Raw genomic sequence first — 20,154 nt, 5'->3', positions numbered from 1 at the left:
AGAAAGCATAATTATTTTTCATAGTTACTTACATTAACATGTAATGGTTTATTATTTTAAAAAGTGAACATTTTTATAATTTTTTATCAATAGATGAATAGAAAACTCTTTAAGGATCCTTAATAATTTTTAGAAGTATAGTGGGATTTTAGGACCAAAAAGTTTGAGAACCACTGCTTTAGAGATTATAACATATATCCTTAACATTTTAGTTTCACCTCTTGTGCCATAGTTGTTACATAGTAAATTTCTCTAAAAGTCTCATAGTGTTATAATTGCTTAGCATAGTCATATGTATTTTAAAGAAATTAATAATTTCTATTTACCCACGCCTTTACCATTTCTTGTGTTTTTCATTCCTTCTTGAAGAGATGAGTTCAAGCTTTTTTTTTTTTTAGTCTACAGAATTTTCTTAGCATTTTTTGTATCATGCTGGTAATGAACTTTGTTTCCTTTTATCTGAAAATGCTATTCCTCTGCTGTTCTTAAGAATACTGCCACTTGGTACGCATTTCAAAGTTGACTTTTAAAGATGTTTCCATGTCTTCTGATTGCCGTTATTCCTGATGGGAGGTCAGGTACTTGAACCACTGTTCCCAGATGTAAGTCTATAACTCATTGTTTTCTGACTGCTTTTAAAATTTTCTCTTTCAGTGTAAAGCAATTTGATTATGATGAACTTACATTAAGTTTTCTTTATGCTGATTAGAACTGCTGAGCTTTTTGAAATTGAGAATTTATGCTTTTTGACACAATTAAAAATTTAGGTCATTATTTTTCAATTTTGTTTCTAGCTTTATCTTCTTCCTCTTCCCTTTAGGAATTGTAATTCTTAGATGCTGAAGATCTGTTCATTTGGTTATAATCTTTCACTGTCCTCTGTTCTTCAGAGTGGATAATTTTTATCAATTCTTTCATCACTAATTTGATTTTAAGCATGACTAGTGAGTTATTTATGCCAAATACTGTACTTTTAATTCTAGGAATTTGAGGCACTGAGGATTGGACCCAGTGCCTTGTACATACTATACAAGTGTGCTACAACCCCGCCTTTGGGGGCTTTTTTAAATGGTTTTTATTTCTCTTCAGACTATTTGTGTATTTGCTCATGTGTCTTCCATTTTTTAGCATATTATAAAATCCTGTCTGATCCAAATATCTAGGTCCCCTTGAGGGATGAGTTGTCCCCATTTATTGGTTTTTGAAGTTTTGCTCTTGCTCTGAATGAGTTGTATCTTTTCTCTCCTTGTATATGTCTGATTACTCTGCTAGTGTCCTATGGATTTAGAGTCCATATTTTAAAGAGTCTGGATTCTGTTCATATTGCTCTAAAATGTATTTGTCTCTGTTTGTTTTAGAAAACAACACATTTGGCCTGGACTTAGATTCCAGACTCTGCCTTCCATGCATAAACAGCAGCTGAAATCTCAATTCAATTCCTTTACCCTTACTTATGCTGCTTGGAGCCTGCCTTATACACATGTAGTTCAGGTAGCACACAAAACTTTGGCAGAACTTGTAATCAGAATATGAGGCTCCTCTTTTTTGGCTACCTTATTCCTGAGATTACCCATTCACTTTCCATCTGTGGTAGTTGACTTACTAGAATTGATCCTCAGATTTTTCAAGCCAGTATGACAGTGGGTTTCTCTTCACATTTTGGCTGCCCCATGGATGGGAACTTTCCCTTAGGCAAGAAGCTAGAGGTGTAGTTTTCTTCTAACTGGTGCTGTCTAATGTCTTCAGTGCTTTTTTTAAATTTTATTTTTTAATTTGTTTTCTTCATGCTTTTCATATTTTGCCCAGAGTTTATCATTGTTGTTTGTGAAAGGCTGACCCAGGAGCAATCCCAGCCATTATCAGAAGCAGAATCCTTCACATATTTTCTCAAATCATCTCACAAATACTATTTCCATTTTGAAATTAAAATGCCCAAGTAAACAACATTAAAAAGGAAACAAAATACTCTCACTGAATACATTTAAAATATGTTTTGATAATCTATAAGGCCTAGAAAGTTTCAAAAACAATTTAATGCTGCAAAGATACAATTGAAATTAGATCTCTGGTTTCAACATCCTGGTGCTAGGAATAGACAGCTTTTATTGGGTAGAACTTCTGGCCATAGAAAAATAAACCAATTCTGAAAAATGTGCGATAGTTCAGTAAAAGAGCCTAGAAATATAAGGGGAAGATGATTTCAGGCATAGACTCAATATGTAACTCCAAGTATAAAGAATTTTTCAAATGGGACTACTATGTGATAGATTGGCTTAGCAAGAGAGCATCAAATAACACTTGGAGTATCATGGCTGGAGTAACTGCAGCAGCAAACTGAAGAAATTCTACAGGTTGAGGTGGATAAAGTAAATCCCAGTAACACAAGACAGAAATTGTAACAGGATATTGGAAAAGTGACAGCCATGTTTTAGGGAATAATGCAACCTGTATTTTTCTATCATCCCTAAATTCTAGTTAGTTCTATTTTAAGGTGGCAGAAGAAAGCATCACTACAGCAGTATTTGGTCTTTAGTTATGGCCTAAGGTATCTTGCATCACCACTTTAATCCTATAGGATTTGTTGGCCACTACACATTATCAGAAATACATTTGGTTGGATGTTACTGTGTCTGAATGGTATTGATGCTGCCTCCCATCCCCATATATTAAATAGCAAAGATCAGGAATTGAATGAATGCACAGCAGATAGGCTTCTATATTCATGAATTTGTGTCTGTTTCTTCCATATTCAACAAGAGATTGGTCCAGGATCTCTGGGTATTCAAACCTATGGACACTCAAGTCCTTTATAGAAAAAATGGCATTGTAATTACATATAACCCATACACATCCTCCTGTATACTATCTAACATAATGTAAATGCTATGTAAGTAGAATTTATATTATATTATTTAGGGGATAATGACCAAAGTCTGTATTATTTCCAGTACATATGCAGTTTCTTTCTGAATATCTTTGATCTTTGATTGGTTGAATTTGCAGATAAAGAACATGAAGCTATGAAGGCATAGGCTGACTATACTTAAAACTGTTAGGAATTCAGGAAGACAGAAAGTGCATTATTTGCAAATGGGAGGCTAGTCTAGGAGACAGCTGATCTTGGCAATCAGACAATGTTTTTTTTTCTTCTACATTCTTATCCAAATATAAAATTGTGCATCTTCCTGGAAAACATTTAAGGCCAAAAGCTTGATTTTTATTCTCATCTAGTCTTTAGTGGTTTTTAATACAGAAAATCTTAATGTACCCATCATGAGGACTAAACATTTCTTACTGGTTTGAACCTTTTTGTGCTTATGAGTTATTTTGTCCTTTAAAAATGTCATGTCTTCTATATTCTTTTATTCTTTTTTCTGAAAAAGTAACATTAAAACAAAAATAGTTCTATCAGCATGCATCTCATGTTGAAAGTTATAATTCTGGTAAAAGTAAATAGATTCAAATGTACCTTAGAGATCACATAGATGAAGACAAGCAGCAATAAAAGACTTAATGAGAGAAAAAAGTCAACACTAACAATTATGTCAATAAATGTTTGAGCTACCCTAGAAATGGGGGTGTTTACTAGCAACTGCAAACAAAAGTGTGTTTGAGCTACTCTAGAAATGGTGATACCCATTAGCAACTGCAAAATAAACTCCACAAAATTTTGTCTAAGTTAATCAGACACACTTGGAATGGTATTGATAGACCAAACGTAAAAAACAGCATTAAGCTTCCCATGTCAATGCAAATCCAAGACTGAAACTGTGATAAAAGGTACAGTAGACTTAGAAACAAAAATGCCCACAATTAAAAAGATTACTTCAGTGTAAGCTTCGGTAGCACATACATTTAAACTGGTAAATAAAGAGAAGATTAGCATTGTCTCTTGCAAAGATGATATGCAAGGTTTTTGAAGCCTTCCATCATTTTACATTTCTGAGCAAAGATTTCTTGTCCTCTTGAGGCCTCTAATCTCCTGAGAGAGACAGAGACACAAAGCTGAAAACAAACAGGCCATCTCACAATGTCAACCCTATTTGTCCCAAAAATTTCTAAGAAGTCAATATTAGATGAAATATAATCAAGAGACTTTAATCTTTATAAAAATTTTGTCAACATTTTCGAGGTATTCAAGAACTTTTTGAAGCTAGGTTACCATCCTTAGGACTATAATAGCTAAGATTCATACACACTTCCCAAGTGCTAGGCATTATACCAAGCACTCTACATGCATTTTCATTTAATCCTTGTAACAATCTTATAAGACAGATACTTCCCTTATCCTCATAACAACCCAGGAGATCAACATTATCATTGTCTTTGTTATACAGATCAGGAAAAGGAACTGAAGAGATGCTATTACTTGTCTAAAGTCATTCAGCCAGTGTTATGGTTTGTGTTGAGATGTCTCCCCAAAGCCTCAGGTAGTACAGGTTTTTTTCAGAAATGGCTAACTCTATAGAGTGTGATGCATTTATAATTAATCTGTAAATTCAATTTGTAATTAATGCTGGGATTAAGAGTGGATGACTTCTGGATCAGTTCATTGATTGGATTGGCACTGTCCTAATCCTAGTAGACTGAGTACAATGTAAGGGACACAGAAAGGCTTGCCTCACACTCTCTTGTTGCTCTTGCTGTCTTTCATGGCCATGAACTGTTGCCCCTCTGCCAGGTGCCACCTTGCCTGGGAGCCAGCTGATTATGGCCTGAAACCTCTACAAACTGTGAGCTAAATAAACCTTTTCTCTCTTAACTTTGGGAATTGGGTATTTTGTTCCAGTAATGAAAAAAGTAAGAAAACCAATAAACAGCAGAACTTGGATTTATATCCACCTAGCTCTGGTTTTAGGTTTCCATTTTTTAATCCCTATGAAAACTGTCTGTCATTAAGGTCTTTGCGCATTAATTTCAAAAATCAATTACCTCCAAAAGAAATAATAGACAATTTAAAAGTATATCCAATCCCATTTTAAATACTATTCTTGTTGCAAACAAGAATTTGAAATGGTTAGAGACACACACAAAAAGATTTTATGGATATGAAAGTATATGAATGGGTGTGTGTATGGGAGGGGACGAGAAAGATGAAATGAGGTAGTATCAGAATAAAAATAGATACTGTAAGGTCATTTACAAGTGATAGACGTGAGGCATGTTATAGTAGCAAGAGGGAAAAAAGGATTTAATTGACACTATTTTTCCTGGTACTGGATCTGAGAAAAAAGACGTTTTCTAGAGATACTATGTAGGCAATATCCTCAACATTATACAATATTGATCTTAGAGCAATCCTTTCTTATAAGACATTTTCTATATATACCTTGATGCAAACCAGTGCAGATATAAAATGTAAGCTGCAGAAGACAATTCCATGAAGGGTGCAATGCAGTCTTTGTACAAAAATCTGCAGTGATGTGGATTGGGCTGAGCATAAACTTAGAACAGGCAGAGAAATAGACAGCCTGTGAGTCTTTCAGGTCAACTCCTGGGCAATCACCTTGTGAGTTTATTAAGTTGTGAGAGTTTATTTTCTCTGGCAAACACCTAGTGTTCAGAAATTCTACATTATTTAGTAGACCAGATTCAGTTCTTGGACAATCAAGCAGAGGCTGAAACTGAATTAATGTTTTGTAGACTAAAGGGAGCCCAAAGAAGACAAATGTTTGAATTTTAGATTTCCTTCCAAGATGAGCAGAAGGAAAATCTATAGAGAGAGGTAATATTTAATGCACACTGATGTTTATGTATGCAATATTTGAGACATGGCTGAAATCCAAACATAAATTTTCTTTGTGTTTGTTAAATAAGGGATGTTGCTATAATACTTTAAGCAAAATGGAAAGCTGCCAAACAGTACTTTGGCAAACATATTGCTCTGAATACCTATATCAATTTACAAAAGAATGAATTAAGTATCTCTATAAACACAAAAATGTGGAACATAACAACTTTAAATATGTAAGAAAGAGAAACAGAAACACAAATAAATACTCAAATTGGGAATAAACAGTATTTAAAAGCAAGTAAAAGTGCTACTTTGAAAAAGAATCTAATTATACTAGCTCTAGTTGGTTAAAGAATATATACAAATTAATAAATAAGTAATAACATAAAGGATACTCCAGTGTTCCATAAACTGACTGAGGAAGATAGTTTCAGATGTAATTGCTAAAACACTTGTCTCAGGTTTTTTTAAAAAGTAAATCAAAATTAATTTGGAAGAAAATTAACATCATGGAGGATTAAAACCATTTATAGGACTATCAGTAGAGAAGAATTAAATGTTCACATAGGATGAAATATTATGCAACCTTTGTTATCATGAGAAAATTCTTTACCAGTATAAAGGGGAAAGCAAGATATAAAGTTATATTTACATTGAATTCTAAATACTGTATGAGATATGTGTCAGTAAACATTACTGCTGTTTAAATTTTAAAATCACATTCTTTTATGTTGACATATTCTTTTATATTACAGACAAAAATTTTAATAAGAATGACAATATGATTCAGTCTATTAAACTAAAAAAAACACCAGGTCTGGTGGAAATAAAATAAATTAATGGATAGGGAAATAAGAAAGAATGAAAGGAAACAAAAAATTAACCAAAAACCAATCTTCTGCCAAGTAGAAGGATTTGTTCAAGTCTTGTGAGAATAATTCTATTCTATAAACTGTGCCAAAATAGGATGATAAAACAGTAGCAGTTAACATTTATATTATTGAAGTGCCAGTAGTATCGTATGACTTCCTATATATTACCATTTTATCTTAGTAACACCGTTGAGCACATTGTTACTATACTTACCTCTAGTTTAAATGTGGACAGGAAAGCTAAGGTGAGAGTAAATGGCAGAATTTAGATTAAACAGAGGCATTAAGATTCTAGAGTTTAAATTATCACTACTTTGTATTGTATAGGGTGTGTTACCCATCTCAGTTCATGAGATAAATGTGCTTATTTTCTAAAACCTGCCAAGGACAACAAAAAAGAGAAAAAAGTCATAATTTAAGTCTAAATTTAATAAAAGTTTAAATAATATGCTAAGTTAAAATATAAAAATAACATCAAAATGATTCTTTTGAAAATTCAAGGAACATAACGAAAATCTAGTCAAATAGTTTGTTCGTGGATTAGAAAAAACAGTATTGTAGCAATATGAATAGTTACTGAAAAGGATTTAGAAAGGATCTCTTCTTAACCAAACAAAAAGCTATTATTCTTAATAAAAGCAACGTTTTAGTGTGAAGAAAAAACATACTCCAAAGAAAGATTAAATGACTAGATTCGGCCTAAACTAAGAAATAGTTTACACATACAGAAATGTGGACAGTAAATCTCTACATGGCATTATATATACCTATCATTTAAATAAACCTAAATTCAAAATTTTAAAGGCTTATCAGTGAAAGTAACCAAAATAAATAAAACTTGAATACAAATACCATTGGAGCAGAAGAAGCAAGTTACTGATGACAGCACATAAAATGGTTTACTTTTTTTTTTGAACCAGAGATTGAACTCATGATCTCTTACTTGCCAGGCAGGCACTTGTGCCACTGAACTAAATCCCCAACCCCTAAAATGGTTTACTCTTCTAGAGTGTAGTGTCAGTGGGGCTGTAGTTCAGTGGTAGAGCACTTGCCTAGCATATGTGAGGCCCTGCACTTAATCCCCAGGACCACCAAAACCAAAAATCTAGTAAGAATGTATGTGGAATAATGCCTTTAATAACATACAAATAGGGCTGGGGCATAACTCAGTGATACAACACAAGGCCCTGGGTTTGATCCTCAGCAGACACCCAAATATGTGTGCACACATTCACACAGACACACTAAGACATAAATTAAGAGTCTTTATAAATCTAAAAGCATATAAGCACAGGGTCATATAAATGGAATACATAATATTAAGCAATATACAAATGGAATGCAGGATTAAAAAGAACTGGGATTACTAGTAAGAGACCTGAAATTGAACTCTGGTCCAACTATGTGACCTTGAGCATGTTTATTGGTTCACTTTGCTCTGACACATTTCAGTTGTGAAAGTTCGTTTGGTAATGTTGGGGCTCAGAAAATGCTATCCCATGGGGATAGATGTCTCCACACCTCTTGGGAGGGTGAACATATGCAATATAGCAAATATGGGGGATTTCCTTCTATCTTCTGTTTGAAGGCAAAGGTTGTTTCCACTGTTTTGTTTTGTTATGATTGTTTTGCTCTATTCAATATTCTCTTTCAGTTGGTTTTATAATGTTTTGCTTTTGGTTTGATTTTGCTATACCTAATTGACTGGAAAACTATTGTGAAGATAACGAAATATACTACAGTACCTATTACTACCATCCCAGTATCCTGCTGTGAAGTTCTGTACCAATTTCACTGCATTATCTCGATTGGCTTTGTTCTGTCCTATTCTGTTGTACTTTTACTACCTTCAAAATAAAATTTAAAAAAAAATGCTATCCCAAAGTGTGGTGCTTTGAAATGGTGAGCGGAAAACCAGTCTCTGGTTTTTTTTTAGCAAACTTAAAGACTCAAATCTTCAGATGGGGAGAGAGAAATTCCCTTAGCCCCTCTGGTATTGGCAGAGAGGCAAGATTCTAAAACTGTGTTGCTCCTTCAAAAGCTGCAGGGACAGCTTAAGACCTGACAAGCAGGCAAACAGTTAAGAAATATTCTAACTAGTCAGTCTCCTGGCTCTCTCTGCTTTGGGAATCTGGTTGAGCTAGTGGTAGGAGTATCTGTTTTTTCTTTCAGTTTTTTTAAAGATTTGGTTATCAAACTTTTAGAGTGACCATTTGAACTTCCTAGTTACTAGATTAAAGATCCTCTATCACAGCCTATATGCAAGCATGGAATATATTTACTAAAAAAATTCTATTCCTTAAAGCTGAGAATGGTATAGTACATGCCTGTAATCCCAGCTACTCAGGAGCTGAGGCAGAAGGCTCACAAGTTCAAGGCCAGCCTGGCCAACTAAGCTAGACTCTTTATCAAAAGAAACAAACAAAAAAGGGTTTGGAGTGTAATTCAATATGGCTACCTAGATTCAATCTCCAGTACTAGGGAAAAAAAGAAAGAAAAAAGACCCCTCCCCTAAAAAAGAAAAAACATCTACTATATGCCAGGCATTATTTTAAACAAAAAGCTGGAAAAATTAACAAGAGACAAGAACTTATACTTGTGGTTAAAAAAAACCCAGAAAATATATACAAACAAATGGACAATAATTTTGGCTATGAACATAATAAAAAGAGTGATAAAATAGTAATCAGTATAGGAAAGAACTTTGAGTGGTTAAGAAAAGTCGGTCTTTCTCTGTCTATCTCTATCCGTCTCTGTCTCCCTTTTTCTCTCATGTTCAATAACAAGATCTTCTGACGTGAAAAGCAATCCTTCTTATACCAAAATGTGCTCGTATAACTCCCCAAATACATGCAATTCTCCAGAGGATGTTTAATGAAAGCCCTATAATTTATAATTTGTTTTAGTTCTGACATGACCTGCCTTAGAGACAGCATCAGGTCCCATGAGCCTACCCTGCTCTCCAGGTGCCAAAAGCACAGGTTGTCCCATAGAATTCTGCCCAATGGGCTGTAGATCTGGGGTTCCAGGGGTCCCCTTCTTGGGTTAGATTAACTTGCTATAGTCAGTTTCAAAACTCAGGGGCACACATCCACCACTTTACTCTAAAGGATATTTACCAAGGATGCAGAGAAGCACTTCAGTGGAGAATTGTGCTGGGCAGGTGTGGGGAAAGGCTGTGGAACTCCTATGCTCTATGCCTCCCTCTCACCCTCTACAGTCTGGTGGTCTGGGGTCTGGGTGCTCCCCACACCTGGTCTGGGGTTTTACTGAGGTCTCACTACATACATATATGCTACACACAATCTTAAATCCCTATGTCAAAGGCTAGGTAACCAGGGTGGTTGTACTGAGAGATGGTGAAACACTGGGAGGTGAGGCCTTGTCAAAGGACTTTAGTTTATTGGGAATATGTTCTAAAAGGAGATTAGGGGACTCTTGCCTTTTATTTTTCTACTTTTTTCATTTCATTTCTTGCTTCCTTGGCTATGGTCTTGGTTACTTTCTCTTGTTGCTGGGACAAAATACCAGACACCAAAGTTAGGGAAGTAAAAGTTTATTTAGCTCACAGTTTGTGGAGGTTTCAGTCCATGATCAGCTGGCTCCAAGGCAGAATGTCACAGCGCAACAGTTCATGGCAATTGAAAAAAAGCACAGGCAACAAGCGCAAAAGGGGAGGAGCATGGAGAGAAGACTCTTTTTGTCCCTATTATGGTATGTAGGCCACGTCCACTTGGGTGTAGCACTCACATCCATAGTCCCAGCATTGGACCATGAGTCATTCACAAACTCTAGAAGCCATCTCCATGACTGCATGAGGCTTTGGGGGGGTACATCCAGACAAACCATAACGGTCATGATCAAGTGTGTTTGCTCTACCACACACTTCTGCCTCAAAACAGGCCCAAACAATAGGGTGAAATAGTTATGGGCCAAAATCTCTAAAACTGTGGAAGAAAACAAAACCTGTTCTTATAAATTGATAGTGGGTTAGGGCTGAGTCTAATCATGCTTTTCTTTTTTGAGATAAAATCTTACTTTGTAGTTCAGGCTGGTCTTGAACTCACTATGTAGCCCAGGCTAATCTTGAACTTGCAGTGATCTTGCTGTCTCAGCCTCCTGGGATTACAGGTGAGCACCACCCTGCCTGAAAGCTGAGGTCTTTCTTGTGACCAGTGCCTATTGAGAAGCTCTCTAGGGACCCCTACTACCTGCCATCTTGGAAAAGATACCCTAATTACTGCAAAGGTTCTATGGCTTTTAAGGAATTGTGAGCCAGGAACCAGGGGCAGGGATGAAATATACACGTCTCATTGAATCACAGTATCACAAATCACCTCATCAGGAGATGATGTGACGAAAGCAACCTCCTGGTATATAATAGATATTGATAGTTACACTCAATTTGTTCTTTTTCCTACCAAATTACTCAGTGGAGAAAAACTGAGAGAAGATAGTCTTTATTTTTTTTTTGTCTTTTTCATTTTTATTGGTACCAGGAATCGAACTCACGACTGCCTGCTTGCAAGGCAGGCGCTTATGCCATTGAGCTAAATCCCCAGCCCCATTAGAAGATAGTCTTTAAATGAAGAAGTGGACATTAGAATCCTACAAATGTGAGTCTGAATGAATGACAGGAATTAAAGATGATGAGAATGACAAGATGAGAGAGCTATAGAGAGGTACAAGTTATAAGTAGTAAAAGAATCATATTTAAGCTGGTAGAAATGTCCAAAAGTAACAGGGACAGTAGTATTTTTACTAAGATATTTAAATTTTAAAAAATCTTTAGAAGTGGAATAAAATAATATTTTAGGTATGACTAATGGGCTTGAAAGTTTTACTTTCTTCCCCTCTCTATCTCTTGTTATATATTTAGCATTTCACTGAAAGATGTTTAAAAAGTAAAATGAAAACCCTTGCCTAAATTTAAAGGACAGGTTGATACCATATATTTAATGACAGCACTGTACTGGGACTACGTTAAGGGTAACAGAGAAGTCTAAAAATATTTCAAGGAATGGTTCTGTTTAAAATATTACCTTGCTTATCTTTAGTGAATAAGCAATGATAGAGAATTTAAGAATGTTTTTCTGGGCAAGGAACTGCAGAAAATGTGTTCCTGGGTACACCCACCCCACCCCCATGTAGCTGTGCTGTCCCACTCAAAACCACAGTCCCCTGCGGTGACCAACTCAACGCTCAGCTTCTTGGTCACTCTACAGCAGAACTAACACGGTTCTTCCTTAACCATGAATTCACACTTGACTTTTTTCCAAAATGTAAAGAAAAAGAGAAACAAGGTAGGAGTAGCTGTTTGATCATAACATGTACTTCACATTATAGGTCAATGTAACATTTTCTAAACCTTCATACAAATAAATACCCTTTACCTGTATGATTTCTTTACATTGCTAAGCCAAGTGTACATAGACATAATTTGGTAAATTTGTTTAATAGCAATATACTGCCACTCTTACCAAATAAAATCTTAAATTGTTATTGCAGTTTTATATGTGAGACTACTGTTGGCCCATTCATACATATCCTGGTTTATGCCACCTGACTAGCCTCTAATGCATCATCACAGAAAATACATGTAGCAAAGCTTCTTTTTTAAATCACTGTTTACTAAGGATCAAAATTTTAAAAGCCTTTAATTGCTAGTGGCTATTATTTCATGCTCTGAAATGTGGCTGTTATTCAGAATACTTTTGTTGAAAAGCAACATAAGCCGGGTGTGGTGGCGCATGCCTGTAATCCCAGCACTCATGAGGCTGAGCACCCTCAAGTTCGAGGCCAGCCTGAACTGCACAGTCAGACACCCTGTCTCAAAACAAAAACTATAACAACAACCACCAAATCCATAACTTTCCATTAAAATATGGTACCCAGGATAAGAATGTGAAATTAAGATTTTCAAGTGCAAAGTTAAGAAATGCACTTACCTTTGATTCGAGGTAGACATTTGCTGATGACATCTTTGTAATTTTGCATATATAACTAACTAAAGAGATGGCACAAAGAATAAATAAGCTGTCATTAATTAATGCTCGAATGAACACAGTCCATTTCAACTGATTTTCTGGAACGCCTCCGTGGACTAACATTGCACAAGTCAAGTTCACCACTAAAAAGAGAAGGCTTGCCAGTATAAAGCCCAAATGCAGAAGAATTCTGGAAGAAAAAAGGAGTTTGTTAGATGTAATAAAATGATTTAGGAGTTAATTATCATTTTAGGCATAAGAATTTCTTCAGTTTAAAACGTTTATAATTTAGTTAAACACAAAGTTAGTGATCTCTTAGTTACTTGCAATATTTGTGCTGCTATGAATTTAGTATCTAATCCATTTTAAAAGGGTATAGATTTTAAAGCATTAATTAAGAAATGATCTCTTGTGGATTGGAATTTACTTATCTCTACCAGGAAGATAATATAGGACTGCTTAACACTATTTCAAGCAATCTTGGAATTTTCATCTTTTTTTTTTTTTTATCGGTACCAGGGATTGAACTCATGACTGCCTGCTTGCAAGGCAGGTGCTTAAGCCACTGAGCTAAATCCCTAGCCCTGAGTTTTCATCTTTATAACCACTAAGTATATTTTTCACTGACTTTTTCATTCTGATAATTACCAGACTTTAAAATTCGCCTAGAAAAGGAACATGCTGTATTCATTTTCTAAATATAAACTTATCATCTAATAGTAATTTTAAGAGGTAAGGAAAATTGTTTTAAATAATATTCAATCCCATGAACTCCTGATTATAGTAAACTTTATGAAGGAAAAATTTGATTAAGGAGAACATAAGGACAGGATATATACAGTTTGAAGCACGGATCAATACTTCATCTTTTCATAAAGATGCACATTTACTATGAATACAAAACAACTCACTTAATCCTGTCCCTGTAAGAAAAATTAGACCACTTAATTAAACAAAAAAAGATTCAGTTAAGTGTGGCTATCCATATCAACTATCAATAACCACTTTCTGTATGGAAGCAACTCATTAAAGCCTTTTATATCCCCAAATTAAGCACATATGATCCAGAAATTTATTTTACAACCAAAAATCTTTTTTATTTGTTTGTTTGTTTTCTTTTTTTGAGATAGGGTCTTGCTCTGTATTGCAGGCTGGCCTTGAACTCACTAGGTAGCCTAGGCTGGCCTAGAACTCACGGCAGTCCTGCCTCAGTTCCCCAAGTGCTGGGATTACAGACATGTACCACCATGCCTGGCAACAACCCCTTTCGTTCATCATGAGCAGTGCACTGTTAAAACTCCCTACAGCTTTTAGATACTAATCATTAATATTAATGAGTTAATCCTTTAGATCTTTTAGGCAGAAATTTAGGTACTCGTGAAACTTACTTGTGTTTGTCAAGTTCAGTGGCACATCTGACTTTACATATAACCTAGAAAGAGAGTATACAAAGTGTTGAAAACATGTAATCTAATCGTCTCCAATTTGTTTTGACTTTGGGTTTCAAAGCAACACAACAAATGATAATAGCAAAAAAAAAGTTCAGAGTTAAATCAAATTACTGTGAAGCAAGGAGAGGCAAGTTTCCAAAGGTTTAAAACTGTAAATAGTTTTCTTTTTTTAGTCCTAAACTGAAATTTCCACCTTCAAAATTCCAACAAAGTTAATTCAGTTTCAATGCTTATTGAACTTTTTCTATGAGGCAGACATTGTGCTGGTGGCCACCTATCCTAAGCTTTATTATATTACTCATGTTTTGCCCTAAAATAGAACTTCTCACTTAAATATGAATATGGCTGAATGTTCTCTAAGATTATTTCCCTTTCTCATAGGATGAATAACAGAAAACGAGATCAAAAGTAAACACAAAGATAATGAGCACAGATCTTATTTAGTAGACTTCCTTCTTTCACTGTCTTGCAAAAGCTGAGTGCTGAAGTTATGCCGGTAGGTAAACAGAGTATGATAGGAACACGGTATAGTCTGGGAGCAGAATGAGACAGGCCTCAAGTCCTTACTGCTGAGTTTGGACTTTGTTCTTTAAGGAACAGGAAGATAATGAAAGTTTCCAGACAGGTATTCCAAAGTATGGAATTCTAGTAATCTGGCATTATTATACACGTGGTACAAAGAACTATGGGATAGAAGTAGGAAGACCAAGTACAAGAATACTGAACTTTGGTGCCTTGGAAAGAAAGAAGAAAGTACAAAATGTTACAAACAAAGGTAGTGTAGGCGTTTAGTAATTCATTCAAACTTTTCTGCACCCCTATTAACATCTATGAAAGGTATCAGGGATTCATAAACGACCAGCTTCTGCTTTCGAGGCACTCATTATATGGAAGCAATAGGTAAGCTATTTATTTTGACACACTGTGACATAAGGGCAAAAGACGCTATCACAAGATCTAGGAAGGGAGAAATCCTAATTTATCCAGGGAGGGGTAAGAGGCAAAGGTTAAGGGGGAAAACTGTACAGAGTCCAGGAGGACTTCTGGTTACTGTGGCAACCACCATTTACTTTTCAGTCTCTTTATATTTGCCTACCATATTCTAGGTACCTTTTACAAGTAGACTCATACCATATTTGTCCCTTTATGACTGATTTGTTTCAGCTAACATGAATGTCTTCAGAGTTTCTTTACAGTGTAGCATTTGACAGAATGTCCATTTTTCGAGGATAACTAACATATATGTCTATGCCATATTTTGCTCATTCATTCAACCCTCCATGGACACTTGGCTAAAAATTTTAACCTTTTTTACCTACTATGAGAAATACTGCTATGAACATCTATGTTCTAGGTGTGATTTTTTTCTTGCTGTTGTTTTTTTGAGACAGAGTCTTGCTATGCAATTCAGGTTAGCCTTGAGCTCACAACAATCCTCCTGCTTCAGCCTTCTGAGTACTGGGATTACAGATGTGTGACAACATACCTAGATTAGATGTGATTTTTAAGACTCTTTCGGCAGTAAGTTGTGATGTTCCTTTACCCCTAAGTACTTCATTGTATATACTTTTAAAAGGAAATTTTTTATATAACTGTTATACTGCTATATAAAAATCAAAATTGATATTGGAAAAATATGACAATGTAATTTATAGATCTTACTTATATTCAGCCAATTGTCTCAGTGACATCCTTTACTAGAAAAAGTATCCAAGGGTCATGCACTGCAAACAAACATCATATGTATTTAATCTCCTTTAATTTTTATGTCTTTCCTGTGTCTTTTACAGTTCTGGAGAATGTAAAGCACTGATCTTGTATATTGCTTTTCAGCCTTGAGTTTACTACTTTTTGTGGGTGGTATAAAAGACTGAGCCCAGAGTCTCTGCATTCAACTATATGACTTCAAAAAATGTCTTAAAAATTTTTTTTTACATTTGAGACAGAGCCTTGCCTAGTTGTCCAGCTTGTGCTTGAACTTGCAATCCTCTTCCCTTAATCTCTAAGTGCTTGGAAAACAGGTATAAGACACAATGCCTGGCTTACCTGCTATTTCCTTATGATTAAATTTGGTTATGTGTTTGGAAGAAACTGATGATGTTTCTCAATGCACATCAGGTCATGATGTTGATTTGTCCTGTTACTATGGTGCTAGCTTTGATTAATTGATTAGGATGAGATCTGTAGGGTTTTTGCCACTTATTGTTTTCCCCAATGTGATAAATGTTATGTGAAATGATATTTAGAAATTATCTATCTTCTATTCTTCCAATTTTCTTCTACTAGTTTTAATATATAAACAATTCTTGCCTAAACAAGTTATTATGATGGGCAGCTTCTTTTTAAAAGGTAAATGTGGCCTTTTCTTCTTGGCTGCTTTTGCTGACAGCTTTTTTTTTTTTTTCATGATAATCTTTATGTCTCTTTTTTTAAAATTTTATTTAAGGAGAAAAAAACCAGAAAAAGGGTACAAGTTATACAGAATTTCAGAAAAAATAAACAGTAGGAAATCACTAGTTAATTACATATTGTCCTCTTAGAAATAGTTGTTGAAGTTACAAAATTAAAGCATATAGAGAGGACTTTCAAACAGTGAGATTGCAAACAGTTTTGTTCAATGATCTAACAAAACTCAGTAATATGGTTATCTATCTTATACACTTAAATATATATGCAGTTATATCTTTTAAAGAACTTTCTTTTCCTTTCTTTTGTACAATGACAATTACACATTTTGGGTTTTATTACTCCCACAGTTCTTATTACTTTTTTTTTTTTTTTTTTGAAGAAAGTAAAACCAAATGTGACATACCAGGACAGTCACTCAAATGAAAAGGATGAACATAATGCATAATGTAAAAACAAAATACAAGGTGATCAACAATGGTTAACGTAATGCCTCTTGTTATCTTAAAAAGCTGGCTGCTGTCTTAAAGTATTGCCCTGTGCCATGCCATCCTGCCTTGGAACCAGCTGATTATGGACTGAAACAGCCAAAAACTGCCATCAGGGTTGCTTCCCACATGCAACCAGCTCAGTCTGGCCAGCCCTGTCCCTGCATGCATACCAGCTACCATCTGGGATGCTTCCTACTGGTAGCCAGCGTGGGCTGGGAAAAGCAGCAGCCAGTACCATACCAGCGCACCCAATGGCCACCATCAGACACCTGGTAGCCAGCACTGGCCAGGAGAACCAAACAGTTATGCTTTGGAGAAATTGTAGCCAATGTAAGAAGTGCCTGGGACCCCACTACCCGCTTGTCTGGAAGAACCCAGGAAAATGTCAAGATGATGAAGCAAATGGCAGTCTCTGGCTTCCAACCCAGGCAGAACAAGTCCAGGAGATGTAAATGTGGAAGAGATCAGGATAGGCACACCTAAAGTTTCTGAAGTGATGGCAACTGTAGTAAAGAAACAACTTCATGAGGCTATAAAAGAAATTAGAACAGAAATACTACCTCAGGTAAAGGAAGAAATGAACAACATAACAAAAGAATTGCTAAGCATCTCTAAAGAAGACAGTTAAAAAAATAGAGGAGCACAGAAAATGAGGGAAATGTTGAATGAACAATACAAGAAAGACTTAGAATGCATAAAACAAATTCAAAGAGATATCCAGGAAATTAAAAACTCCCTTGAAAGCTGGAAAAACTGCTTGAAAGAAACTGAAGATAGACTTTCAAACCTTGCAGCTAGCAATCATGAAAGGAAAGATCTCTTAAAAATTATCAAGGAACCAAGAAACAAGTCAAGGGCTGTAAAGACGACGTAAAGAAAAATAATTTAAGAGTGTTAAGTGTCAGTGAAAAAGCAGGGGTCAACACAAATTACATAAAAAGTCTATTTACGGATGTAATAGCAGACAGCTTCCCAGCTGGGAAAAGAACCTGACATGCAGATAAGTGAGGCATATAGAACCCAGTTAGCCATAACCAAAATAAAGCATACCTAGACATATAATAATCAAGATCCCAGAAATTCAGCACAAGAATAGAATATTCAAGGCTGTTAGAGAAAAGAAACAGATCACCTATAAAGGAATATCCCAACATCAGAATACCAACAGACTTCCCAACACAAATCATCAAGTCAAGAAGAGGTTGGAGTAAAGTATTTCAAGTCCTCAAAGAAAACACCTTCCAGCCCAGATTGATGTACCAAGCAAAACTATCTTTCAAAATTAGTGGAGAAACAAGATACTTCCATGACAAAGAACAATTGATGAAATTCATGACCACCTAACCAACCCTACAAAGAATACTAAATGACATTCTAGAGAGAGAGAAAAATACCATGGTTCCAGTAACAGTGGCAGAAAGGGATCACCAAATGGGGCAAGCAACTGAATGGAGGAGAAAAACAGGGAGCCAATAGCAGGAAGATAGCAAGGTAGAGATGAGCCAGTGCATATTGGCCATAACCACTAATATAGATGGCCTCAATTCACCAATAAAAAGAAGTACAGGCAGAGTGGATCAGGAGACAGGATCCATCAATATACCTTATACAAGAAATACTTTTAACTTGAAAGGAAATTCATAAACTGAAAGTCAAAGGAGAGAAAACAATGTGACAGGGAACCAGAAAAAAGCAGGGGTAGCTTGCATTTTATACCATATGGCATTTTTATACCATAGACTACTCAGCTATAAAGGTAAATGGATACAATTTGAGATCATGCTCATGGGTGAAATGGTTCAGTCACATGGGTGAACATTGTGTTGTCTCCCTAGTATAGAAAACTAAAGGAGTTAATGGGATCCAAAATACACAATAGATATTGTGAAAGTGAAATGTCTAAAAAGGGAAGACAGTGGTCATTGTTAATCTATTATTTTGTTTTGATACTCTGTATTGTTTTCATTGTTCTGTTTTGTTTGGTTTCATTATATATGATAGCATAGGCAGCTATTTCAAAGATAGCAAAATATATTATGGTAGCCATTATTGATTTACTATTATCTTGTTTTGAAGCCCTGCGTTGCTTTCACTGTTTTGTTTTGATTGATTTTATTCTATTTTCTTTTGTTTGATTTTATTATGTCTGATGATACGGGCAGCTACTTTGAAGATAACAAGAGGCATTATGATTACTGTTGTTGGTTTCCCATTATCTTGTTTTGAAGTCCTGTATTGCTTTCATTGTTTTGTTTTGATTGACTCTATTCTGTTTTGTTTGGTTTTATTCTCTTCAAAATAAAAAATTTTTTAAAAAAATAATAAATTTAAAAAATAAACAACAAAAAAAAGATAAATGTGATCATACAAGTCTAGGAAAGTCTCCACCACTTGAGTAGACAAAAGGTCTTTTATTATCTAATTCCCTTTCCCATCCTACCTTACCCCTTTATCCCTCTACCTCAATACACTCTGCTTATTCTGAAATATTTACAGCTCTTCAGATAAGGGTTTGAGTTTCCTATCTTCATGCCTTTGTACACTTTTGTACTTTGCCAAGGATATAGTTTCATAACAAATTCCAAATCATCCTTCCATACTTTCCCAGAGTGTCATCCTGCATATCGTCAGGTTAAATGCCTTGGGGAAAGAGTATGTATGTGCTTTGTGTCCTTCTAGTACTAATCACACTCTGGGCATTTATTTACATATTTATTTTTCTCTTAAGAAAGACAGTAAGGTTTTCAGATTATAGCTCCAGTTGCTAGCATAATGCCTGGCTCATACTAGGTTTTCAGAAAGTGTTGGGTAAATGAGCAGTGAATTCTGGTCAATGCAAGTACTCTGATACAGTGGTGTAGTGTGGTCTGGGGGAGTGTGGAGAGATAGTAGAAGACGAGCTAAACTTCAACCCTCTGCAGACTCTGTAATACAATTCCACGTTTGAGGGATCTCTGAAGGGACCATAAGCTATGAAGAATTCCAGGTCAAAGGCGGTTGAATTTGAGTGAGCCTACTAAACCATATTCTTGGGTTTTGAATCTAAAAATCAAAACTGTTAGCATGAGGGCCCTACTGACATGGGATTGTTATTTTTAAGGTCTACTACCTCCAGGCAGCAATAAGACGAGTTTTGCAATGTAAGAAGGAAATTACAGCCACCAGCGGTGGTGATAGCTGAAGCTGGAGTAGAAGATTCCTGAGTGAACAGAT

At 35.4% G+C, this 20,154-nt stretch overlaps 1 protein-coding gene and 1 non-coding gene across 3 annotated transcripts in view; one reads left to right on the top strand and one right to left on the bottom strand.

Moving 5' to 3' along the window:
- Positions 1-20,154, bottom strand: part of Gpr137c (G protein-coupled receptor 137C) — a 61,520-nt gene that overhangs the window by 15,473 nt on the left and 25,893 nt on the right. For both annotated transcript variants that reach the window (XM_063247746.1, XM_003471827.5), the window contains exons 2-3: positions 13,982-14,025; positions 12,555-12,783 (exon numbers count right to left, since the gene is read on the bottom strand). In XM_063247746.1, coding sequence (XP_063103816.1) covers positions 12,555-12,783; positions 13,982-14,025 — 273 coding nt within the window. The remainder of the gene's footprint in view (positions 1-12,554; positions 12,784-13,981; positions 14,026-20,154) is intronic.
- LOC111757400 (U6 spliceosomal RNA) lies at positions 3,831-3,936 on the top strand. The gene has a single exon (XR_002791760.1). It is a non-coding gene; the product is annotated as a U6 spliceosomal RNA (small nuclear RNA).

The sequence above is a fragment of the Cavia porcellus genome, unplaced genomic scaffold, assembly GCF_034190915.1.
Source record: "Cavia porcellus strain 051 isolate PalLab524CR breed Dunkin Hartley unplaced genomic scaffold, mCavPor4.1 scaffold_1, whole genome shotgun sequence".
Taxonomy (NCBI): domain Eukaryota; kingdom Metazoa; phylum Chordata; class Mammalia; order Rodentia; family Caviidae; genus Cavia; species Cavia porcellus.
This window is presented reverse-complemented; position numbering and strand designations above follow the sequence as displayed.